At 38.0% G+C, this 26,467-nt stretch overlaps 3 protein-coding genes across 3 annotated transcripts; 1 reads left to right on the forward strand and 2 right to left on the reverse strand.

Annotated features, from left to right (window-relative positions):
• Nucleotides 1–347: 347 nt before the first annotated feature.
• Nucleotides 348–5,200, reverse strand: cox6c (cytochrome c oxidase subunit 6C). Its single transcript, XM_028448052.1, has 3 exons — nt 5,071–5,200; nt 1,937–2,050; nt 348–618 (listed from the first exon to the last, which is right to left on the reverse strand). The coding sequence occupies exons 2-3, from the start codon at nt 2,039–2,041 to the stop codon at nt 493–495; spliced, it is 231 nt and encodes a 76-aa protein (XP_028303853.1). The 5' UTR covers nt 2,042–2,050; nt 5,071–5,200; the 3' UTR covers nt 348–492.
• Nucleotides 5,201–12,560: 7,360 nt separating this feature from the next.
• On the forward strand, nt 12,561–18,905 carry LOC114464002 (tripartite motif-containing protein 35-like). The gene is made up of 2 exons (XM_028448027.1): nt 12,561–12,650; nt 17,051–18,905. The coding sequence occupies exon 2, from the start codon at nt 17,068–17,070 to the stop codon at nt 18,451–18,453; it is 1,386 nt and encodes a 461-aa protein (XP_028303828.1). The 5' UTR covers nt 12,561–12,650; nt 17,051–17,067; the 3' UTR covers nt 18,454–18,905.
• A 548-nt stretch (nt 18,906–19,453) lies between these two features.
• On the reverse strand, nt 19,454–25,813 carry LOC114462892 (uncharacterized). The gene is made up of 11 exons (XM_028445979.1): nt 25,534–25,813; nt 23,245–23,964; nt 22,130–22,518; nt 21,701–21,953; nt 21,248–21,579; nt 21,027–21,111; nt 20,804–20,938; nt 20,540–20,697; nt 20,321–20,429; nt 19,686–19,946; nt 19,454–19,503 (listed from the first exon to the last, which is right to left on the reverse strand). The coding sequence occupies exons 1-11, from the start codon at nt 25,568–25,570 to the stop codon at nt 19,454–19,456; spliced, it is 2,529 nt and encodes an 842-aa protein (XP_028301780.1). The 5' UTR covers nt 25,571–25,813.
• Between the last annotated feature and the right edge of the window lie 654 nt (nt 25,814–26,467).

Raw genomic sequence — 26,467 nt, forward strand, 5'->3', positions numbered from 1 at the left:
TTGCATTTCTTTTGACCTCGTGTTTTTGCAATTAATTTAATTTCAGATAAAAATATACATTTATGTAAAATGATATACTACTAATAAAACATTTTGATGCATTTTTACATTGATCTTTACTTGATGTTTTTGCGATTAATATTCATTTCAAATAACAATAAATGCAAAATAAAAAAAAAGAACGAATTGTATTTATGTAAAATAATAATATAAATACATTAACGAAATAATAATCAAATAAATAAAAGCAGAAAATTATTAAATGTCAACATATCACCATGAAGGATCATCTATAAATCACACACATTGTTTATTCAGTTGCAGTAAAAAGGCTGATAAACACCGTATTGTCATTAGAATAGTTTATTTGTGGAACAAAACATGAGAATCAAGTCAAAGGGAAAAAAGAGCGACTTCGGCGCGGGAACCTCACATCTGTAGAAGGTTAAATGGGACACGGCGTTAGTTAGAGATCCACCTCCTCTCGCTGGCTTACTCCCCGGTCGGCCGCACGCTCTCAAAGACGCCGGCTTCCCTCATGGAGTTGAACTCTTTGACGGCGTCGTAATGTTTATAGAAGTCAGCGTACGCCTTTTTTCTGGGCTCGGTCACCGTGTACTGAGCAGGACACACAAATAACAGAAATTTTAATCAATTTCTTCAGAAAACAGTTTTTAACTGCTGTAAGGAAACAAAATACTAATAAAAAAAGAAAACCATAATTAAACAAATGTGTCAAAAATAAAAATGTAATGAAAAATAATGAGTAAAATACAATAAAACGTAGATATAAGTTGTACTGACATTGATTATTCTGACTGGTCCTTTTTAAATATTCATATCATATAAAGATGTAAATGAGCAGCATTAATGTCACCCAGTGTCCCCTCAGGGATCAATATATTACTGAATCTGATCAGGTTTATTGATTAAGTTTTGATCAACCTAATTTAAATGATCCTGATGACATCATTCCAGACCGTAATGATTAAACAAAAAAAAAATGGGATGCATCAGTTATTTCAGCACTAAGGGCCAGAATAATAGACAGTATACTTATATACTATAAAGTATACTTCAGGAACACTTCAAATGTCTGAACCCACGTTTAACGCCGTCACTCGGAGCTAAAGGAAGGTTAACATCTGCTGCTACAAACTCAAATCAATCACTTTATTAAACTTTGTGTTACCAAAGTTAGTACTCTTTACTTTTATCGTCTCATATAATTCAGATATACTTATTATTCATATTTCAATCTGCTGATAAACGCAGCGAGTACCTAAATGTCACATTTTATTTTCATATTTCATTTAAAATGTTCTCAAATCTTTCCTTTTAAAGCTAAGTGTGTATTTATGTTTACTTATTTGAACAGAAACTGAACAGTTAATTAACATTAATTTTTTGGGTTTTGATCAAGGTTGGGGTAAATTATAATTATAATTGCATAATTGATAATTAATGATCAATTCCGCAGGCCTGGCCGTAGTTCATCCAAACTTGTTATTGGCAGCCGTCGTTACTACGAGTATTGATTGTGAATCGAGAGTTGTGGGAAGATTCACATCCCTCATAAAAATACTGTAAAAAAAAACAACACGAAACCCAACAAAATCAATACAAAAATAAAATGAAAAAAATACTCAGATTTAAAAATCTCACAAAACAAATTACACACAATAATCAAATCATCCAAGACAAAAAGTAGAGCTACTTTGTGTACTTGTGTGTGTTGTCTTTTCAGGTGAGGGAGGAGGACACTTCATATTTCATGTTTTGTTTTTTTTGCTATGTTTCTGGATGTTTCCATTTCCAGATTTTTGTGTATCAACGTTAAGTTGTTCAGTGTGGTTTATGAAGTGGAAAACTGTTGAAGGTGGAGCTGAACAGTGATGGAATCCTGTCAGATTGTACGGTCTTCAGAGGGTTTTACCTTGAAAGCGATGGCGGCCACCACAGACAGAGTGAAGGCGATGGGAAGGTGGAACCTCAGGCGTTTTCCCAGCAGGCCTCTCATCAGTGGCTTCGGCAGAGACATGACGATCACCTGACCCACAACCAATCACAAACATCGTTTTATTTTGGTTCTCTTCAATTATGATCATAAATACAAACAGGATTTATAAAAACCTTTTCTGGAAAATCAGATCAGAAAAGGTCATTTATAGCAGTTTAATGTTACCATGGAAACATCCAGAGCAGAAACTGACCTAATTTTGTTCAGCCCTCAAGGTAAACATACAAAATGACTCCAAAAAACAAAACACAAAAACAACATAAAATGACAGAAATATACACAAAAACAGGCAACTAAAAACATACAAAACGGATATTTACAAAAGACAAGGAAAAGAGAAAGAACTGATACAAAATATTTAAAATACACAAAATGACACCAAACTAAATTATAGATGACACAAATGAACGAATATACACATAAATTAGGGGAGGGCAATATGGGAAAAATATCACATCACAATTTTTTTAATTGTAAAACCATGATCACAATTTTATCACGATTTTTTTCGTTCAAATAATTTAGACTATTCTAAAGGTATTTACTAATAAAAACCAATTCACCTACTTAAAATAATTGCCCTAAATGAAAAAAATTAAAAAAAGATAATTTAAGACAAGGTAATTTTCAAATAGTGTGGGGAGGGAGAGCGTACTTCTGCCCTGTTTAAACGCTTAATAATTCTTCTGTGTCTGTAATGCTGACTAATAAATGGTGTGATTTGGCAGAGAAAAAAACCTTTGGATGTGCTGTGTATGGACCACAGACATGACAGACATGGCACCGCGAGGGTTAAAATGTGCACTACAGACGGTTCTACCATCTCTGTGATTTGGAAGATCGTCATCATGTTTTAATCCTTAACGATCAAATATCATCAGATTGCACACCCTTAACATGAATACACAAAAAAAAAACTCCAAAAACAAACAAAACAAGAAAATCCCAAACTCTTTGTTGCTTCCTGTGTTACTGCTCTGATTGGCTGTTATTCTAATGCTTTTCTTGTAGTTTTGTGTATATTTGAAGTCAGTGTATTTTTGTGTATTATGAGTCATTTTTGTTGCTATTTGAAATAATGTTCTGGTATTTGTGTGTACATTTGTAGCTAGGGCTGAAACGACTCATCGAGTAACTCGATTACAAATATTTCCTCGAGGCAAAAATTGTGCCTCAAAGCATCGTTACATTCCTATGATGCGCACTATACGCTCAAGGACCGCACACCACTAGCGCGTCATCAATGCGTAAGAGACAGAACGTCCTAAGTCTGGGATCATTACATCCTCAAAAATGAAGAAAACAAGGTGCAATCATGTGTTTACTGCAAACAATACCTGGCATACCACAGCAGTACGACTTCAATGATGCAGCATCTGAACCGAAAGCATCCACATAATGTTTCAACAAGCGTCGCTGAAACAAGGTCATGTAGCGCTAATTTAGACCTGGGCTGATAATCAGTACATAAATAAATTAACTGGACGATAAAGGAAAATGGAAGCAGAAGTTTTCCAGCCTCGATATATATATATATAACGTGTATTTGGCTGCGTGCCTGTCGGCTGCTGCTGCAGAGGTTAGCATTAGCAACAGATATAAAACCGCAGATAACTCAGTCAGTTCTAATCATTTATCAGTGAACCTGCAGCGTAATTACTCTAAAATAGTAGACGACCACCAGGCAATCTTAGATTTAGGTAAATCTAACAGTTATAGTCCAGTAGATGTGGCAACTCTAGCTTCGGATTGCTACAGCGGCTACACGCAGCGGCCTGTGTAGCAGCGGAGTCTTGTACCAGCGGTATCCCCCAGCGGAGGAGACGTCAGCGGTGTGATCGGAAGCACAAACAGCACGCGTTTACACACAAACCAGGATAGGTGACCTTTAAATCCTTAAAAGGGAAAGGTATTAAATTTGATGTAGCCAAATGTAAGGCCTTAAATACTGTCTCTGATCATCACTGTGACAATTCTAATAATGTGAGCAGCACAATATTTTATTATAGAATAGAAATACTTTATTAAGCCTAAGATTAATTAGTTTTCTCAGCTGCTAAAAACATAATTCCAGTGTTTGTCAAACCCATACACACAGGTTTCTAGGTTACCATAGCAAATAGGCTCACCCTAGAAATGATTATGTGTTAGTAGTTAGTTGGTTGACTTAAAGTTGTTATTTAATTGTTGGCACTAATAAACGCTACATGGTTAACTTGCAATAAATAGGCTTAGTTAGCCAAATGCTTAATCATTTTACAGCCGCGTCATTTGTTTTGATTGCTTAAAAACACATTTTTAAAAAATCCGATTTATTAATTGATCGATAGAGTGCTAGATTAATCGATTCCAAAAAGAATCGATAGCTGCAGCCCTATAGTAGTTGTTTTGTTTGTATATGCACGTACAAAAGTACACTGAACTAAAAATGTCTGATTTATTAAAGATTCCTTTTACAATAAATGTAACCAACAAGCAGAAATTTAAATCAAAACTGAAAAATGTCAACATCATGACACCTGAGATTAGTTACACATGTGCTTTACACCAGCTTTTTGATCATTATTTGATACATTTTCAGAGGACAGAAACATTTGGTTCATTCTACTCATTACACGTTGACTTTTGAAAATGATACACATGCTGCACTTTATTTATTTTTTGTAGAATATTTAGTGTGTGTTCCGTCAACCTTCAGGTTTAAGAACCGTGTTGATAATGAGGATCACACAGACGTTCACACGATATATTCTCACATTATCGATCGCATATTGACATTATTAGCACAACGGTAAACAAATAAGAAGCTCAAGTTCGAAATAATTCACTAAACAATGTTATTTCCCATTAAAAACTGACTGTCAGATAGTGGCTAACTCGCTACGAGCTAACGGCAGCTAACCCGATAGCATCTACTAGACTGCGGTAAAATAACCACGTTCCGTTGATTCATACGGGGTGAGGTTAATGTTACACATTACACTGAGTTTTAAAAACACCAAAGGAAATATAAAAACACAAACTATGTTAAATGAAGGGAGAAAACTCACCGTTTGGACTCACGACCTTCACAGTACGTGCTAATCAGAGCTCTGCAACGGGACAGATTCTACGGCAACTGCGAGAGGACAAAAGGTCCAAGAAAAAACAAGCGAAGCACGGAGTTGAGCTGAGGTCAGGGACACGCGGACGGAAATGCAACAAAATAAAAGAAACACAAGTTAAAAAAATTTAAAATAAATAATAAAAATATTAAGTTGCCAGTCACACTTTGTTTTTATTTATAAACAAGCCCAATTCACTCCACACACCACACTAATCTGAGAGCCTGGGAAATGTTCGATTTTAGATTTAATTCATTTGTGTTATTTTATTTAAAAAAATAAAATAAAATAATTAAATTAAAATAAGTTAAGTGATTACATTTCTACACCCAAGTAAGTAAATTATAATTTTTCATTTAAAATGATCAACAGACATTGTGAAACTACAAAAAAGAAATGACCAGACAACAATCAAAAACGTCACATCATAGCTGACCAATCAGATTAAACGTAATATATCACATCATAGCCGACCAATCAGATTAAACATAATGCATCACATCATAGCCGACCAATCAGATTAAACATAATGTATCACATCATAGCTGACCAATCAGATTAAACGTAATATATCACATCATAGCCAATCAATCAGATTAAACGTAATATATCACATCACAGCCGACCAATCAGATTAAACGTAATATATCACATCATAGCCAATCAATCAGATTAAACGTAATATATCACATCATAGCCGACCAATCAGTTTAAACATAATATATCACATCATAGCCGACCAATCAGATTAAACATAATATATCACATCATAGCCAACCAATCAGATTAAACATAATATATCACATCATAGTCAACCAATCAGATTAAACATAATATATCACATCATAGCCAACCAATCAGATTAAACATAATATATCACATCATAGCCAACCAATCAGATTAAAGGTACCAAAACAGCATTGAATATTTTCTGTTTTAGAGTTCATAAATGTAGCAATATTTAGAGCCTGATTTTTGTTTTTATTTAGAATTGAATTTATTGGTGTTATTTTATCTAAAAAAGAATTAAGTTTCATTTGTGCAAGATTGTGTTTCTTTCTTTTTGTTTCTTCATGAGATGTTTACTGTATGCAAGGGACCCGTACCCAGATTTATTACCAACAATAAACGTGGTGAAAGTAACTAGTAACTTTTACTTTGAATAATTGAGCCACTTTTTATTTGTACTTTAGTATTTTATGTATGACTCACTTGTACTTGTATTTGAGTACAATTTCAACTAGAACTGCAAGCAGTTATGAAAGGGGGCCAAGCCTTCCCACGTGACTCGGCCCCCAGGTTTCGTGGAGCCCGTGAAAGTACGTCACGAAAGATGACGGGCTTGGGGCGAGCGTCAAGACACAGGCCAACGTGCCATTTGCTGTGAACAAATGGATATGAAGTTTTGGAAGATGTGATTAAAAATATGAAAGTTACAGGCCAAAATGCATCTGCACCCATTATCAGAATCAGAATCAGAATCAGAATCAGAAATGTTTTATTTGCCATGTACAGTTTTGAGGACAGTACAAGGAATTTGACTTGGTGGTTGGTGCACAAAACAAGCACCACCTAAAGGTGCACATTTTGGTAATGGGTGGTCTGTGTACTCATATATATGTACCCTGTAAATTTCACAGCCCTCAACATAATAATTCAACTGAACACAGCCCCAGGAGTGACCCAAGGTCATACCCACCAAATTTGGTAAAAATCGGTCTTGCCATTTAAGAGATGTAAATTTCCCGTATTTGCAGCACCCCCTAGTGGCATAAATTATAAAAATTTTGCTCATGCCCCCACAGTCACATGCCAACCAAGGATCTCAGATTTGGTGTTGTTAGCATTTATTTTGACAAAGATATGCAACAGTTATACATTTTTATAGCTAGCTAGAAAACTTTACTCAGTAATTATTCGCGCATATTTTGAGCCAACAAAATTATTTTATCAACTTTAGATCAAGTCCAACTGAAGACTCTACGTGCCACACGGATTAGACAAAACCCCAAGGAGGAATTTGAAAAAGAAGATTTTTGATGTGTAGTGACTTACAAAGAGTAATATGCCGTGGGAGTGGGCGTGGCCTATGTCAGAAGATGCGACTCTATATAGGTACCCCCTTTGTTCGACTACAACATTTTGTATAGAAAACTATTTAAAAACAACAATATAACATAATGATGAAATGAACAAGTGAAAACACACATTTTAAAAAATCTAACTTAGTAAATAAGTGGAAAGAAACAGTATTTAATGCAGTGGTTAACAACCTTTTTTGGATCGTGACCCTATTTTGATAGTTTTCAATCATGTCTGAGGTCAGATATGTATTTATTTTTACTGCATTTTAGTTTAACTATATTCACAAAGTGAAAGTATAGAAATACAGTTGTTTAAGATTGTGTTGTTTTAATAATAAAAAATAATTACAAAAAAGTAATTACATTTTTCAGAAATTTCAGGTGACCCCACATAGGTTAAAAAATAGATTTAGTGGCTCCCGAATAGATTTATTTCTATAGTTTTTATTATTTCCAGTCATCTCATGCCTGAGGGGGGACAAAAACGGACACTTCATTTGTTATTTTTCCACTCTCTCCCTCAAGTCCCCCCTGTAGGGCCATTGCGTAACCCAAGGGGTATACGTACCCCCATTTGAGAAACCCTGCTGTAAAGTAAGCTACCCTCCAACATCTAACAGGCCCCCGCACTGAAGACTTTCAAATCCTGCTTTAAATCAACTTTTAATTCACCTGAGTTTTTATTTATTTATTTATTTATTGGTGGGGGGGGGGTTCTTAGCCCTGTTTAGATTTCTTTAATTTCATTATTTTATTGTTTGTTAATAAAGCAGCAGCAAATCATCATTTAGAATGTTGTGTTGATTGTAGCCATGGCAACAGAAATGAAAACAAACACAGGAGATGAAAGCAACATGACTTGAAAGTACCTGGATTCTTCTACAGTAGCACACACAGCTCAAAGCTCTAAGAACGACACTTTTTTTGTTGAACATTCTCTTGCTTTTGTTTCTTGAAACATTGACGATGGATCAAAAACCAGCGATGGACGTAACTTTTAGTGACTTTGGGGATTCTGAGCCCTTATTTAACAAATTCAGAGGGGCGTCATTCCACCCGCCAAAGCCACCTCGTAGGAAGAAGGTTCAGACCCAGAAGATGAAGGGAGACCAACCATCATCTCCCGGAGACAAGGGTGATGATGAACAGGTGAACCATCCACCAGCCACCGTACCAGTGAGTCCCTGTGAACCAGGCTGCACACTGGTACCTGACCAAGCACCACCAGGGTGTATCACATGTGAAGACATGAGATACAAGTCATTCTTTAAAACGTACCAGATGGAATTACTAAACAGGGACCTGGCCTATCTCATACTGGCTCTAGATGTTTCCAGAAAGGAGTTCCATGAGCAGAACATTGAAAACGATGTTCTGAGGGCCGATCTCAGGCAGGCGCAGGAGAAATTCAAAAGTCAAAGTGATCAACACGACCAACTGTTGGAGGTGAACGCCAACATGTTAGCAGTGGTGAAGTCAAAGGAGCAGGCCTACTGCAGTCTGGAGGAGCAGGTGAAAGAAAAGGTGACCATGCTGAAGAACGCCCTGGTCACAACACAGAACCTACTGAAAGCCAAAGATGTGGAATTAGAAGAAGAGCGGTCCAGACACGCTAAAAAGAAATCTCTATGGAAAAGAATCCACCAGTGGTTTACCAGGAAAACCAGACATTAGAACAATATAAACCTCAAGTTTGACTCTTTATCTCTACCCCCCCCCCCCCCCCCCATGATGATTTAAACCGTTCCTCTCTCATCTCTTTCCATTCTTTTCTCCTTTGAATGCAGGAAGAAACTTTTATTAAAAAAAGATGAAAGAACAAATAAATAAACAAAATGTTTATAAAAATAATTGCTGCGTTGAACTGAGTTATTAAGTTGGGTCAGACCATGAAAATCATAATATAATAACTTTTTTCCTCAAGAATTCTGACTTTAAATTAAGAAATCTGACATTTTTCTCAGAATTCCAACTTTAAAGTGAGAAGTCTGACTTTAAGGTAAAAAATCTGATATTTTTCTGATTTTAAATTTAGAATTCAGATTTTTTTCCTCAGAATTCCAACATAAGGGAATTGGTATTGAACTGCACACTTTTTTAGTAATCTCTCAATGAACAATTTATGTCAAATTTGTGTTTAAATTCTGTTAGCTCCATGAATTTTAATTTTCATTCCATCATTGTGCTCTATTGTTCTGTTTTCACAGTATTCTGAGCAAAATGTTGTCGATGGACAAATGGGGGCAGGGGCGCAAATCATGGTGGGGGACACAGAGGTCGTGCCCCCCCCCAAAAAAAAATCCCATTGTAAACACAAATTAAATAAATATTACAGTATAGTAACCTTATTTTACTTTAAAATACAAGTCATGCTGCTTAAAAACACATTGACGATTTTAACAATTGAAATATTATACCTCTCAATTAAAATAAACAATTTTTACATTATTTTTCAATTCTGATGCTTTTATACTGGCCATGTAGTTCATAGTGCTGTGGACTTGTAGCTACACATTCACACCAAAACATTTTTCATTGAGTAAAGTTTTGTATATTTCTAAGTTTTGTGGCATATTCAATTGTACTTTATAATTTGTATAAATGTTTGTGTATTTTGTAGATTTAGTTTAACACATATTCTGATGATAAAAAGTAGAGCCTGTATTTTCATGTCCCCAAAAAGTAAAAAGTGTGCCAAGTTTCACACTGATTGGACAAAATCCCAAGGAGTAAGGTTTTCCAGTTTTTGCGATTTTGCTCCGACAAAAGTTTAGACGGAAATGGGCGTGGCCTAGCCCAGGTGATTCAGTGCTACTCAGGGAATCTGTCCATATGAAGTTTTTGAATGTGCGACATACAGTCTGGGAGTTGTAGGCCAAAACGCATTGACCTTGGTTATAGCGCCACCTGCTGGCGGATATATGTGAATTTTTGCGTCCAAGGTCCCCTGGGGGTTTTGGACCCACCCTCCAAAAATTTCAGATAATTTGAGAAAAAAATATGTGCAGATTGTGACGGCTTTATCTTTATCACTGAAGAATATGATTAAACAAGATATAATACATTCCAAAGTTATCCCTGAATTAAAACCGCTTTATATCAAAGAAATTTTATAATAAATACATTTTTGAGTTCCTGTTACACTAACTCTGCTAAAAGTGATTATGTAGAAAAGGCTGTCTAAAGACTGGCATGCTGGCCCTTTAAGGGGCGGAGCCTAGCCCACCAGTGTGTAGGATGCAGGAAGAGAGAGAAAAGAAGGAGAAACGAGGAAGGAGACACATCAGAGTTTACAGTGCTTAGTTCTTAAGTACTTTAAGTTTAGTTCATAGTTTGTTTGTTTGTCAGTCACCCTACTTTGATGGTGTTCGTGCGTGAACTACAAGTAAGTTGTGTTTATTGCTATAAACCGAGTTTGTAGTGAAATGTAGTGTTTCCAATGTTAGTTGGTGCTATTCTCAGTTCACATGAACATTTAATGAGGAGCTACTTCTGCTGTTGTTTATTTAAAGTGTGAATATTGCTGTACCAGTAAGTTTATTGCAGTAGTATCTGTATTCATTAGAGATTGACACATTATTATTTCTGTTTTAGAACCACACATTAGCATCGAAGTGTAAAGGACAAACTACAAATTCAAGTCTGCATTAAAACCCATCTAAATCGACTACGGACTGCTTTTTGAGTTCTGACCGGACTCACCACAGTGGTTTGACCTTATCCACCAGCATTATACGTTCACTAGTTTTACAGATTACATCCCTAAAGATTTTAAAATGAACGAGAGGAAGGAGATCAGACGCAAATACTTAATTTATTTGGTTTTGCCCTTAGTGAACAAGCTTCAATTTAAGATTAATCATGAAATTTACCCCACAAAAGTATTACGGAGAGATATATTTAATTTTGATGCTGGTTATTGTGTATTTTGTGAAGTTGGGACTGAGGATTTAGATCATATTTTTCTTTTTGTGTGACATAGTGCACAGTTCTTTGAGCATTGTTCAGATTTGGTTTAAATCTAAAGGAATTCAACTTACTATATTCACTGTTTCAGATGTGTAATGTGGTTTGTTTGTTCGTGATAAGATGATTGATTTTGGTGTGAATAATAGTGTTTGGTTTGTAAAATACTGTATTTATAAATGTTGTTTCTTTAAATCCAAGCCTAACTTTACCCACTGGATAGATATAATTGGTACGAGAGAAATATATGGTGTATATAGCCCGAATTTGATCATCTATAGCAGTGTTTCTCAAATGTACCCTAGGGGTACGTGATCGCACTACTGGGGGTACTTGATACAGATATAAAGAGAGAGAGAGAAAGTAGAAAATTAAAAATGAAGTGTCAGTCTTGGTTCGGAAATGATAAAATCTATAGAAATAAATCTATTCAGGAGCCACTTAATCAGTGTCTTTCAACCTTGGGGTTGGGACCCCATGTGGGGTCACGTGGAGTTTAAATGGCTTTGCCTGAAATTTCAGAATTTTTTTAAAATAGATTTTTTTATTCTTTTTTTTTTGTATTATTTTTCTTTTTTAAATTAAACCAACACACAATCCTAAACAACTGTATTCATATACTTTCACTTTGTGAAATATAAATTGAGTTCGCTTAAAATGCAGCAAAAAAATATATAACTGAGCTCATACATGATCAAAATTTAATTCTAGAAAAACATGTCTTTGAGGTCGCCAGAAATTTTTGATATCAAAATGGGGTCAGCACTTCTATATGGTGCAGAAACCTGGACTATGTACAGGACACAAGTCACCGGGGCCGTAATGCTCCTTGTCTTGGTTGCCAACTGATGTAAAACTACACAGAAGAAGAAACTGCACAGATATATGATGTGTCAGCTAAAACACATCATGAATATCTCATGGCAGGATAGAGCACCTAACAAAGACATCCATCTATGGCAGACTTGCTAATAAAGAAGAATGTAAGATGTAGAACGAATGGATCACACAGCTGCTCTACTCTCAGTTGAGCAAAGGCATGAGAAACCAAGGAAGACCGAGGCTTAGATTTAAGGACGTGACTAAAAGAAATATGAAATGGAAAGATATAGAACTGAATAAATGGAAGCAGAATGCATTAGACAGGCGTAGATGGAGAAGTATGAACATGAAACAATCATAGTTGTTTTCAAATGATGGCTTATGATGATATGAACATTAAAAATGTCTGTATTCATGCAAATATTGTTGAGTTTAATTTACACAATGATTGAACTGGTCTGACCAGCTGACTCATGGCACTGCTATGAAACATGAAACTCACTGCTCATAAGCCGCAACCATTTCCCAGAACAGGTGAGGTGAAGCTCCGCCCCCTCACCTGGCTCAGAAAGAGCAAACACAAGAGAATCAGCTGCAGACATCATCCACCCCCAGAAGAGTCCAGCAGAGCAGCTGTGTCCCTCCAGGCTGAAGGTCAGTCCATATATACACAGAACATTAGCTTTAGCTTTATCTCTGCTCACGCAGGCACGAGAACATGAAGGAACATTAGTCTGAGCTGGTCTGTGAGCTTCTCCACCCCGTATACATTCCTGCTCAGCGTCTCAGCTGGACGTAGAAACAGAAGCTCAGATCTTTTTCTGCTAGGCTAATGCTAGGTTAGTGCTAATGTTTAGCTAATTTTATTGCTAGCCTAATGCTAGGTTAATGCTAATTCTGAGTTAATTTTATTGCTAGGCTAATGTTAATGCTAAGTTAATGTTAGGCTACTGTTATTACTAAGCTAATGTTATTGCTAGGTTAATGCTAACACTAGCTAATGTTATGCTAATGCAGTGCAGGCCAGTACCTGCATCCTCATTTGCATTTTCTTCAGGAAATGCAAATATTTGAGTTACTTTAGTGTTTAGTCTTGTTTTACGGATCTTATTTTATTGTTTCACTGTTGTTTTTTCCTGTGTACAGTATATTGTGCCAGCTGTGGATGTTTGAAAGTGCTGTATAAATAAAGTTGTGTCAGAATCAGAGTTTAGGATGCACTCACAGTGGCCAACAGTCGGATGTTGGTTTACTTCCTTTTCTATTTCTTTCCATTTAGCCTCATAGTTAGATTTGCACCAACAGTGGACAGGTCTTAGTTGGGCTGCATAGAAATACTCCTTTAATTTAGGGAAAGCCATTCCACCTTTATCTTTGATTTATCCCACCTAATGAATTGGCTCTGAGGGATCTCTACTGGTAATGATTGGAACAGGTATAAATGTCTGGGCAACAAATTCATCCTGACTATCCCAATTCTTGAATTAAAATCGAGTGGTAGGGTAGACCATCTCTCTATGTTGTTTTGTATATTTTTGTTTAGTTTTTCATAATTTTTTATTTTTTTGTAAAGTTCTTTAAGATCCTGTATAACTGACACACCCAAATATTTAATTAATTTAGGATTCCATTTGAGCTTATAGTTTTCTCTAATTTATTTTGTTAGTTAATTACCAGGATCTTAGAAATGTTTATTCTATATCCTGATAAATAGCCATATGTATCAAGAAGTTTCATCAGTATAGAAAATGTTGAGTTTGGTTGTTCGAGGAAAGCTATTAAATCATCAGCAAAAAGTCCAGTTTTGTGTTCTAACATTTTTTTTGTAATTCCCTTTATTTTGCCTAATTGCCAGAGCCAGGGGCTCGATACAGATAGTACAGAGTGCTGGTGATAGACGGCATCTGTCTGCTAGATCTTTACAGCTGAATTTTATCCATCAGATTTCTGTTTTATTTTGTTCTAGCCGTAGGTTCTTTGCATAATGATTTTAGTAACTGTATTGATTTTTTTTATTAAATCTTAGTCGTTCTAATACTTTATAAAGAAAACTCCAATTAACACAAACTCTTTTTTGGGCATCTATGCTTCCCAGGACTGTACTCTGCTTTTCTTTCATGTAATTTGATGTTGCTGCTCCAATTCCCTTAACCTTTCAGTTTGGTTTACGTATACATTTACCAAAGTGACAGGTTCATTTTCCAGTTTCCCTTTCACAATTACATATCGTCCCTCTTTATCTTTGATTTCTTTTTCACAGAGAAATTTAGTTGAGTTTGAAATTAATATGATGACTGTTTTAAGCCCTTGTTTACACGAGCCAATTTTTATTTAATTTTTTGTGTTCTGAGATAGGTGGGTCTCCTGTAGAAATATAACCTGTACCTTCTCTTTTTCTGTCTCTTTTCATTTTGTCATGACTTTTCATCTCTTTACCGGTGAATTTTAACCATTTATATTAAAGGTCCTATATCATGCAAATCAACATTTTTGAGCTTTTAACCGTGTTACATTGTTAATTCCTTATCAAAAACACCCTAAAATATTATTGGGCTTCCTTCCTGCATCTGAGAAATCCTCAGTAATCTGCTATCTGAGCTGCTCATAATGCTAGTGACGTCATTAGCATTATGAACCGCCCCCTCCAGGAAGTGCCTGCTGCCGGTGCCACGCCTCCAAGCTGAACACTGCAGTGTAGGCACCCAGTTGCAGACATCGTATCACCTTTGACTTGATCTGACGTGTTTGTGACCCAATGCGACGCAACATTTGAGATGATAAACAAATGATTATCACCTTAAATTAACTATTCCAGCGTCCTTAACCACTAGGCCACCACTCCCCAAAATATCTGCTGATACTTGCTAGCCCGGCTCCGAGGTTCTCGGTGCGGTCTGAATCAGCCTTCCCAGCTGTGTCGTCTCCAGGTTCCCCCTCACTTCAGTCTGGGAGCGGCTGCCATCACAGCTGGTTCCTGTGTTGATTTCTTGATTTTGCGGCTATTACGTTGTATATCTCCACTCATTACGAGATGTAACGCATTTGTATATTAAGTTAATTAGTTTTAGTGGGGCTATTTTACCCGACTTGATGGAGCTCCAAACAATGCAGCTACTCACGCCGCCATCTTACTGGAAGTCCTCAGCAATATTTACTTTACATTAACTTCTGGTGTTGTATATTGCTTTGGATTCAGGTATTCAGTCCTGCAGCATGACATTGTTAAGATGTATATGAATTATTTGAACAGTCTTTAAAGCATTGTTTTCTGAGCACTTGATGAAGTCGTATAGTATTTATAATCTGAAATAAATGCTTGGAAAAAAGGTTTTGAGCCAGTATAAATAAAATGTTAATTAGAAACATTTTCTCTGTCCTCTGTAATTTGAAAATACCCAATGACATAGTTGTCAAGAACTTTAATTAAATACTTAATAATAGATATTAAAGTTAAAAAAAATACTGATTAACAATAAAACTTATACATCAGTAACAAAAAAGAGAGATCAACATTTGCAGTATTTGATGTAAATAAAAAATATTTACATTAACAAATATATAAAAACTAATCTAAAAGATAAACAACAGTGATGAAAATAAACAAACCAAAATAAATCGGTAGTAACTCAAATCACTGACACACTGCCTCCTAGCTGGCTCGCCAGATCTGTAACCCTTTGTGTTATTGAGCTGTAATGAAGTAATTCATTAGAGGAAAATGTTTTACCACAGAGTCATTAATAACGTTTAGGACATTAACTCATTCACTGCCAGCCATATTCTGAGCAGCCAACCCCATACTGCCAGGCGTTTTAGATGATTTTCATTGATTTTTTTCTAAGATCCACAGAATATTTTGTACTGTGACAATCTGAATTCTACCAACCAGATTGTGAAAGATTAGACTCTCCACTTTCATCAGAACAAAACATTGTTTTGTTCTTCTGTAATCAGCAGTTGAATAAAGGCAAGTTCACACAAATCACCTGTTAGTGACAAAAAGCTGAGAAAAACGTTTTTTTCTGAAAAAAAACCATTAGTGGCTTTGAAGAAATATATATATTTTTTTTGCTTTAGTGACACCTCAACATTGGTTTCCTTCTATGAAACTACAAAACAACACTGAGACCAGGCTTTTGATGGCAGAATGATTATTATTTTACTATCTATATCAGAGTCGAATGGATTTCTTACTGTATTTTGGCCGTACTCCAAGTCTCTCCCCCGTCATTCTCTCCACACGCAACTTACTCCTCATCCCGGACATGCCGAATGTCACTGCTTGCCCTGTTTTTTGATCGTTTTCTCTCACCATCACCACACACTCAATAGTCCACTTAGTTCCACACATGCTCTGGTCTAGTGTGCTCTGCTGTGAGCTGCTGGGAACTTCAGCATCAACTCTCGTAGCACCATTTTTTGTCTCGTAAACTCCTTTCCTCTTCCTCTGAGCTCTGCCCATCACGGGTGATCTCTCATCGAAAGGTGCTCTGCTGCCACCTACATGTCACCAGGTGGTCACTACATCATTGTACAAGCTCCATATTCATGGGAGAGCTTCGTCACACTGTCTCCTAGCAACCCCAGCCAAAAAACGCAATTGACGTCTTTGACAGTCAACGTTACTAAACCAAAAGACGTCTTTGGCAGTCAATGAGTTAATAGATAGTAGATTAGTAGAATGAATTAGGGCAACAATACAAAAGTACAAACCAAAACCTAAACAAATCCAACTCAACAATAGTTAAAAAAACAAAAACAAAGTTACAGTTACTGAAAGGCAATTCCTTGACAATCTGACCAACACAGAGTAACCAAATAAAAATTAAAACCCACTGTGAAGGAAAGAAGATAAGGTCAGTCATTAGTCTGATGCATCATGTGTCTTCTACTTTTTTAGGATTCACGATGATCACTGAGTTGTTAGTTCTTGTTCTTATGATTCTTTAAAGAAATATTTTTAGAAAATGAAAGTTCAAAGTAGATATACATTTAGATCTGATGTTTGTATGAAGCCCATTCTGAGTTTTGAATGGATTTTTATCTAATTTCAGCTGCACTCTCAGACTACATGGCTTCCAGATTAAAGGAGGAACTCTGCTGCCCGGTCTGTCTGAACACCTTCAGAGATCCTGTTCTTCTGTTCTGCAGCCACAGCTTCTGTAGAGACTGTGTGAATACCTGGTGGAGAAAATCACGCTCACGTCCATGTCCACTTTGTAAGAGAAGATGCCCGAAAAAGGACCCAACTTGTGTCCTGGTCCTGAAGAACCTGTGTGAATCTTTGTTGGAGGAGGAAGCTCAAAGATCTGCAAAGGCTGTCTGTAGCCTGCACTCTGAAAAGTTCCGCCTCTTCTGTCTGGACCATCAGCAGCTGGTGTGTCTCATCTGCAGAGATTCAGAAGAACACAGTCAGCACACATTCAGACCCATCGATGAAGCTGCTCAACAGCAGAAGAATAACATCCAGCAGATGTTGGAGCCCTTAAGGGAGCAGTTAGAGCTCTGTATTAAAGTTAAGAAGCAGTTTGATCTAACAGAAGAACATCTGAAGGTCCAGGTGGAACACACAGGGAGAAAGATCAGGGAGACCTTTGAGAGGCTTCATCAATTTCTAACAGAGGAAGAGAAGATCAGGATGGCTGCACTAATGGAGGAAGAAAAGAAGAAGAATGAGATGATGAAGAAGAAGAAGGAGGCTGTGAGTCGACAGATAACAGAACTTTCAGAGACTATCCGAGCCACTGAGGAGCAGCTGAGAGCTGAAGACCTTTCCTTCCTGCTCACCTCCAAAGCTGCAGAGGAAAGAGTCCAAAACTGTCCTCTGTTGGAGCCTCCACAGCTGCCATCAGGAGCTCTGATAGAGCAGCACAAACACCTGGGAAACCTGAGCTTCAACATCTGGAACAAGATGAAGGACCTGGTCTCCTACACGCCCATCGTCCTCGACCCAAACACTGCTAACCCAATCCTGATCCTGTCTGAAGATCTGACCAGTCTGAGACCAGGAGTGAAACAGAAGCTTCCAGATAATCCAGAGAGGTTTGATGAATATTTTTCTGTCCTGAGCTCTGAGGGCTTTAACTCAGGAACTCACAGCTGGGACGTCCAGGTTGGAGACAGTGAAGCTTGGTTTGTGGGTGTGATTCCAGAATCTACTCTAAGGAAGGGAAAGATTCACTCTGGATTTTGGGTTTTAGTTTATTATGAATTTAAATATACAGCATTGTTCCCACCAGATCCAATAAATGAAGTGTCCTTCCAGAAGAAGCTCCAGAGGATCAGAGTGAATCTGGACTGGACCAGAGGGACGCTGTCCTTCTCTGATCCTGATACTAACACACACATACACACCTTTACACACACTTTCACGGACACGTTGATTCCTTATTTTTGGTCCTATGATCCTCTGAAGATTTTACCTTTGAAGGTGTCAGTGAGAACAGAGAATAGTTAAACACAGACATGAAGATGAACTTCATGTATTCTGATGTTCCTCAGACCTGAATCGTGATATGACTTTCTCTAGAACTCTGACCGTTTCTCTCCAGCTGTTTTACATCAGACATTAGTATTACAACACTGCTGGCCTGTGTCCTGACACACGCCCCAAGCCCGTCATCCTTTGTGACGTACTTCCATGGGCTCAGCAAAACCTGGGGGTCGAGTCGTGCGGGAAGGCTTGGCCCACTTTCATAACTGCTTGCAGCTCTAGTTTTAATTGTTTTTTTAAATTATTGAAATCATAGAACATACTAATTCTCCAGTCGACGGCGAGAAAGTTTTGACCTTTTTAGATTTACACCTTCAGACTGATGTCATCACCTCCATGCCAGCAGCTCTCCCTGCACTGTGGCCTCCTAATGCTCGTCTTAATAAACCAGATATTAGAAATAAAAATTGTAACAAGAATTTTGATAAAATACATTTATTTGTTAATATTTCCTTTTAATCAACTCTCCATCATTTAGCTGGGGACATTTCTCATGTTGTGTTTGTTGCAGATTTTGATGCCTTGATGACAGAGACGGGGGGCTCCCACTTAAAACACTGTGGCTCAAGGCTCGCCATCTTCACTGTCATGATGGATGATAGCGTTCCCTCAAGAGCCAAACTGTTTCTGATTTTGGTTTTGTTCAGTCCAACCACAGAGAAAAGTCGTTCTGCATCAGCATTTGAATGAGGAAGTACCAAGACCAACTTGGCAATACGAGACAGCCTGCCAAATCTGCTGATACCAGTCACCTTTAAAACATCCACATAGGAAGCTTAATTACTGTCAAGTATTTTTGTGTAGTATTAAGATGATTAAGTCAATGGTTATTACCATGAGTACAGAATAATTCTTACCTTATTGTTCATTGATGCCATATTCCCCCAAAAGCTCTCAAAGTCAAACATTGCTGGATCTTCAGGCATGGCAATGTCCATGGACTGGTAGTCCAGAAACTCCTCAATCAGTTTGTCACGCTCCTCAGGTCCATTGTACGGGAGAAGTTCAGGAAACCTAAAAAAAAACACAATGTGCACTGATCTGGTAAAGTAGTGTAACTGAAACAGGTTGTTTTTCAGATGTGGTCATTAAACAAGAAAATGTGACAACAGCCTGGTCTTAAGCCTGCTTTACTTGTAAAGCATATTGAGATAACTTGTGTTAGGATTTGACACTATAGATACAATGTACTTTACTTGATACTCCAACTAACCTGTCGACAAAGTAGAAGGCATCTTCCACTCCACACTCTGCTCTCTGCTGGACATCCAGAAACATGGCATGTTTTATCAGAGGCTCTTTCATGGGGAGTTTCTTGATGGCATACTCCACAGCCCTTTCCAGAAACGCCACTGCTGCCTGCTGGAACCTCTGCACTTGCTGCGGTGTAACGTCTCCTGCTTCAAGGAGCCTGTTGAGTGTAGCTCGAGTAGTGAAGCCAATCACCAACTTTTCTCCTACACAAGAAACAAATCAACAACTTCAAAGGTCATTAACGATGCAGTATGCACCAACATGTCAGCATGAGACGGGAATAAGACTTGTTGAGTCACTTTAGTCACCATCAAAAACCACAATAGCTAACTTGAAAGCACTACTTTAAGTATCTTCATCATATCAGTGATTGATTGAATAGTTTATTAGACACAAATACAAACAGCATCATCGGTCACACATTTGGGCAAAACAAAAAAGTCCTGGGGACTTGTTTCCATTGTGGTCCCATGTGTGTGACGTGATGACTGCAGCCCTCTAACAAACAGTGTGTTGAATGAGATCAGTGAGTCCATAGTGCATGTGCATATTCTGATGTAAAACAGTGACTAATTACCTGGTAGTTGGTTGGATGGCTCCTTAAAGCAGATTTCATGCAGTTCCCGGTGCTGCAATGCTGCAGGCTTCAGAAACTTTGAGAGCAGCTTGCGGATGAAACCCCTCATCTAAATATTTCAGAACATATTTACAAATTTACCTTTATTTCATGCTAATAAATAAGGACCAAAGATAGTACATCATACTAGCAAACTGTATCTCAACCTTCCCAATTTACCTCATCATGTAGAAGGAAGATGGACGACTTCTCTCTCTGGAGGAGGAGGTTGAAGGTGGAAAACACTGGAAACATTGCTTGATAGAAGAGCAGGTACACCTCTGTGATTGGGTCAGAAAATGCCTCCACAAGCCTCCTGAACCTTGGCTGTTTGTCATCTGTGGGAAAAAAGAGAAAAAAATGGCTGTGCTTACTACATATTACATTTATCTTTTAGTCTGTTCTAATAACCATGCATTTGGATCATTAAAATGTGATGCCTACTTAATGACTTCAAGTAGCTGGCCAGTGGTGCATACTGCTGCAGGATACGAGTCAAACACTTTTCCAGGCTCAACCATCGAACGGAAACGTGCATGAGCATTTCCATATAGTCACTTCCATGGAGCTCACAGAATTCTATGACAAGAATGTAACATATTAATGCCAATTTGATCAAAACTCTTCAGGATTTAATTTGTACTACATTGGTACTGCACATACATACCGGTCAGGTAACCTTGACGATTAGTGTTTCCTTTAAACCAATATCCGACATCCACAGCGAGATCCTCTGGATCAAATCCACACACCTGCAACACATGATTATTTATAGTCACAAGACATTGTTGTCATTGGTTCATGACACCGTACAGCATAACAACCTGTTTGACTTGACATTAAGCATAACGGATACGGTAGGTCTTAAGCACACGTGATTCAAATCACCTCCAAAAAGGCCTGGCCAGCCTGCTTAGCAGTGTTGTGGATGATGTGACAAGGACACCCATGGATGTAGATGCTGGCATGTTCTTGATGAATTCTGGATGCGATGGAGTTCTTATCTCCTGTATTGACAGGAGCATTATCAACAGACAAACTGACACAGTTTCTCCATGGTATGGCGTTTTTCTGCAAGGCCTCATCCATCTTCTTGTAGATCATTTCAGCTGTGCCACAGTTTGGTCTGCTAGTGGAGCACATATCCAGGAACCTGTGGACAACTTTGCTGAGGTCATTGTCATATACCCGCACAGTAAGCAGGTTCATCTTCTCACGTCCTGTAACGATATATATCATATATGTCAGATTAAAGGTACACATGGGACTGAAACTGTGTGTGTGTCTGTTCTGATTAATATATCTAAAACAGGTGCTGGAAAGTGTGGAAATTTTAATGACCTGTATCATTTGATTCATCTGTGATCAACGTGAAAGGATTGGTCCTCATCTTCATGACCAGTTCCTTTCTAAAGTGAGGAGCCACTGCTCCATTTATGATGCAGGACATTTTTGTGCAGGCAGACTTGAAGCTCTGTGCAGTAGGAGAATCTTTGAAGCATTCTTTTAGCAATGGGCTGAAGTGATCGGCTACTGCAAATGGCACATTGTGTTCCACCATTGACACGGCTACCTTTACCTCAGCTCTCCTTGTCTGCAACAGAAATGAGGTCATTAAAAAGCAAATCATATAAAAACATTAATAAAATATTAAGTGTTTTTTGATTGAATAAATGTCTTAGCAGCAGACTCAAGGTCTATAGAAAAACACTATTACATACAAAAATAAACAGTTCATAACACTGCTAGTAGCTGATTAGCATGTAGTACCTTGACTTCCTGAGCTGTCATGCCATCAACAGTGTCTGGGCCATGACATGGTGCAATGCTGGCTGTTGACTGTATTGCCTGTTCTTTGGTACGATGTGCTTTGCTTTTTATATGCCTTGTAACATCTGCCTTTCCTTTATGGGCACAGCTGTTCTCGTGTCGGCATATAGAGCACCAAAAGTAGGAGGAGGTTGTGCCTACAGTGATGAAGGGCCATTCTGCTGTCCACTCCCTTTTAAAAGCGCACCTGTAGATGGCTGCTCCACTTTTGGCCTTCTTCTTCTTCCCAGTGTCTATTCTCATCTTCACTGTTTTCTCTGCTGGCTCTTCTGCCTCATCCTCTGTGTTCTCAATTTGTTTCTCTTCTACATCTTCGTCCTCACTGTCTTCTGAAAAATTATCAACAATATTTGTAAAACAATGAGCTTTAAAACACAAATATACATTTGATCACAGATACAACCATACAAATGTGTGTACAGTATTTCAGCTACATCCACGCCCCGACGAGCAAAGATACACAGTTACAGAATAATCCATATCACAGCTTAGTGTGTACATTCCCCAACACTGAAACCTTTCTAAGCCATTTAGGACCAAAACAACCCAGTTCATCACATTTCACTGTTTTATACACAATAGTATTTGTTTTTGTTTATTTTAATTAAAAAAACATTTTTCTTTAAATAAAGTCAGTCAGGTCCGTTTCTGCACTGAGTCACAATGTTTACCAACGGAAATACACAAACCTGATTGGTTTAGCCATGTCAGGTGGGAAAGAGAACTCATGTGATTGGAATGAGCGTTTCCTTGTCGGCTAGAATGCTAACGTAAAGACTGTAAAAGCTGTGAAGGCTAAATATATAAGCACTACATTAAGTTTTCACTCAAGACTCCTGTTTAGTCAGTGGGTCCACATGGCGCCCCCTGTGGGTACAAACCCATGCTCAAGTGTGAATTATCATGTGTCGATTCAGGTTAGACTTGCAGTTAAATTATTTACCACACACATCACAACCAAAAGATTTCTCTCCATGTGGCCACTCGTGCTTGGAAAGATTCTTCTTAGAAGAAAATATTTTTTTCACAAACATCACATTCATAGGGTTTCTCACCTGTGTGAATTCTCATGTGATTAATCACATCACGTTTGGTAATAAATCTTTTCTGACAAACATCACAGCCATAGGGTTTCTCTCCCGTGTGAATTCTTGTGTGTCTTTCCAGATTTGATTGTCTGCTAAATTGTTTCCCACACACATTACAACCAAAGGGTTTTTCTCCTGTGTGAATTCTCGTGTGGATCTTCAGATGTGCTTTATTGCCAAATCGTGTCCCACACAGGTCACAACCAAAGCGTTTCTCTCTGTTGTGTGATGTTCCTCTGGTGTTGTTCTCAGATGTTTGAAAGTTCTCACAGCTCATGTCCATGTGTTCACTCTGAGCTTCAGACTGGGACAAAGGTTCCCTCCAATCCTCACTGTCTTCAGTGTCAGAGCAGTCTGTTTCCTCTCCATCAGTGTCTTGTGTACAAGTGTTTGCTGCTTCTGGGCCTTCACTGATGTCTCCATTTGGTTCTACTTTCATGAGTTTAGCTGAGCTGCAGGTTGCAGGTTCTCCTTTGATGTTCTCCTCACTTTGTCTCCAGTGTAGCAGAGAACACTGAGCTTCCTCCTCTTCATCTTCACTCTTCACAGTAACAGCCGTGATATCTGTCTCCTGCTTTTCCTCCAGACTTTCCCACAGTTCTTCCTCTTCCTTCTTTATGTGGAGATGATCCTGGAGCTTCAGTCCATGTTTACAGGAAACACCATCAGGAACATCTGCAGGAAACCCTGAACACAACCAGGACCATCAGAGACGTCCCTACACTCATTATTCTTTTTTTTTTTTGTCTGCACATGCTGTCGAAGGTCAACATTACCAGAATAGACAGCAATGAATGTTTTGTTATTGCAATTAAATAAATGTCATGTAATTTATTACATAATTGTGACCATCACCAGCCCTCCCTAAGGAAGGGTAAGAAAAATTTTATTAATAGGGAGGATATAAAAAAAAGGGCAGTGTTACACCGAGATGGGGGGAAGGGAACAGGGAAGAGGGAGTCCGGGTAGGAAATGGAAAGGGTGAGGAAGAGTTGACTACTTCATAGTGAGAGTGATATGTGATGTTATAGTTGTGTATATTATGCTTACTGTGTTGTGTAATCCATTTAGCCAGTCTGGTGGCAAGTGTGGAGCGTAGGTGTAATGGTGGTGACTGTGAACAGAGGAAAGGAGTGAGTGGTTATACTTTACACTGGTATTTGGGATCAACGTGTCTAAGGTTAAGCCCAGTACGAGTTTATCCCACAGCCCAAAGCCAGTCCATCCATGATAGTAATCGACCGATTCACCGACAGGCCGATTAAATCGGCCGATTTTTGTGTGTATCGGCATTGGCCAAAGTGGAATGTGCAAAAGTATCTACCCCACTAAGAACATGTGAGAGTGTAAAAAAATATATTATCTCTGCTTTAATTCATAGTATAAATGTTACTCTTTACATTACAATATAAAGGAAGGTTCTAGAGATACGTTAAACTATCAATAGCCCTCTGGGCTATGGGTACGTTTCCGGACATTTTCTACATAAACGTAATGTTACTGTGTTTTCACCGTATCAGGATAGCAGAGTGATCTAAGGTGCCTGGCTCAATGATTCTTCCATACGCTAACGTGGGTTCGAATCCCACTTTTAACATATAATTTTTTTAATTTTGACATATTTAACACAAAAAAAAATATCACACTTTTAAAAATACATATCCGACAAAAATAAACATTTTAGGGATAGGGTTAAAATAAAAGGGTTAGGGGGTAGCTAAAACAAATATGAGCTAAAATACAACTGACAGAACTTAAGTCACCGAAGTCATTCTGATGAAAAACGACATTATGGAATAAAAAAGCCATTGTGGAAATAGATATTTAAGAATAATAAAACGTATTTCATAATAATATTACCTTATTTAACCATTGAATGGCCATACCATATATTTGTCTGTTATTTATCAAAATGGTATCTATTTCAAAATGTTGTTTTTACTTATTTAATTATGACTCTTTTGGGCTTCCATATTTGTGAGCGGTGCTGCTGCTGGTGGAATACAGTATGAACTAATCACTGATAAATAAAACACAATAAAACTCCTGAAAACAATAATCAGGAATAAATATGTTGTCCCTGGTAAAGATAGTAGCTCTAACAACCGGTCCAATGCCTGTGATGCAGTACGGGGACACATTTACTCTGTCTCTGTATGTTTCCGGGTTTTAATATCACCCGATCAGATGTCCCATTGTGGGACTAACAGAGTATTATCTGATCTTATCTGATGATAAAAGTTCAAAAGTCCAAACCTGCAGAGTGTTCTTCAGCTGAAGAGTCTGTCATCATGTTGCTAAAGCTAAGCTAAAGACTGGACGGTGTAGCGGTCAATCTGGTAACCGTGTTAGCTTGTGAACGACCTTCGTTTACGTCTTTTCCCTCCAATGAAGAATGGTTCATTAAACACTCTATTGTACAGCACAGATGTGTGCTCGGTTTATCTGAACTCTTTAAACTGATCATTACAAACACACGGAGAACCGTTCATTTCTTCTTCTTCGGTGGTTTTTAATGGTGGTCAAAGCGCGCTTTACTGCCACTTAGCGGACGAGCAGCAGCTCTGACGTCAGAGCAACTTTTTCATTTATTTTCTTAATATTATAATAAAAACATCCACAGCCACAAAATATTGTGACAACAGCATCAATAATTATACAAAGACTGATTTAAACACTTTGAATAATAAATGCAAATAAAACTAAATAAACTAAGATAATCAATTCAAGAACCCAAATCTCAATAGTTTAGAAATGTGGTCGGATGGTGACTAAGAGAGGGAAGGTAGTCCACACAGAAGGGGTCTCACTCCCAGAAGGAACAATAGCAGACATTGAGGACAGTTACAAGTACCTCAGAATCCCACAAACAATTGGCAACCTCAAAGAGGTGACAAGGAAAGCGGCTACGGCCAAATACCTCCAACGAGTACGGCAGGTCCTAAGAAGCCAGCTCATTGGCAAGAACAAGTCCCGGGCAATAAACAGCTACGCCCTGCCAGTAATCAGATACCCTGCAGGAATAATAAGCTGGCCAATGGATGAGATACAGACCACAGATGTTAAGACGTGAAAGCTCCTAACCATGCACGGAGGGTTCCACCCCAAATCCAGCACTCTGAGACTGTACGCTAGCCGTAAGGAAGGAGGCCGAGGACTAGTGAGTGTGAGAACCACTATCCAGGATGAA

This window comes from Gouania willdenowi, chromosome 5 (assembly GCF_900634775.1).
Source record: "Gouania willdenowi chromosome 5, fGouWil2.1, whole genome shotgun sequence".
NCBI lineage: Eukaryota > Metazoa > Chordata > Actinopteri > Blenniiformes > Gobiesocidae > Gouania > Gouania willdenowi.

What these genes read in the sequence shown, in the direction of transcription:
- cox6c (XM_028448052.1), bottom strand. Translation starts at nt 2,041, where the DNA reads ATGTCTCTGCCGAAGCCACTGATGAGAGGCCTGCTGGGAAAACGCCTG. An exon ending in TGGCCGCCATCGCTTTCAAG is followed by an intron (nt 619 to 1,936) that starts GTAAAACCCTCT and finishes TGTCCTGCTCAG; the next exon opens with TACACGGTGACCGAGCCCAG.
- LOC114464002 (XM_028448027.1), top strand. Translation starts at nt 17,068, where the DNA reads ATGGCTTCCAGATTAAAGGAGGAACTCTGCTGCCCGGTCTGTCTGAAC.
- LOC114462892 (XM_028445979.1), bottom strand. Translation starts at nt 25,570, where the DNA reads ATGATGACAGACTCTTCAGCTGAAGAACACTCTGCAG. An exon ending in TCACATGAGAATTCACACAG is followed by an intron (nt 22,519 to 23,244) that starts GTGAGAAACCCT and finishes ATAATTTTTCAG; the next exon opens with AAGACAGTGAGGACGAAGAT. An exon ending in CTGGCCAGGCCTTTTTGGAG is followed by an intron (nt 21,112 to 21,247) that starts GTGATTTGAATC and finishes CATGTGTTGCAG; the next exon opens with GTGTGTGGATTTGATCCAGA.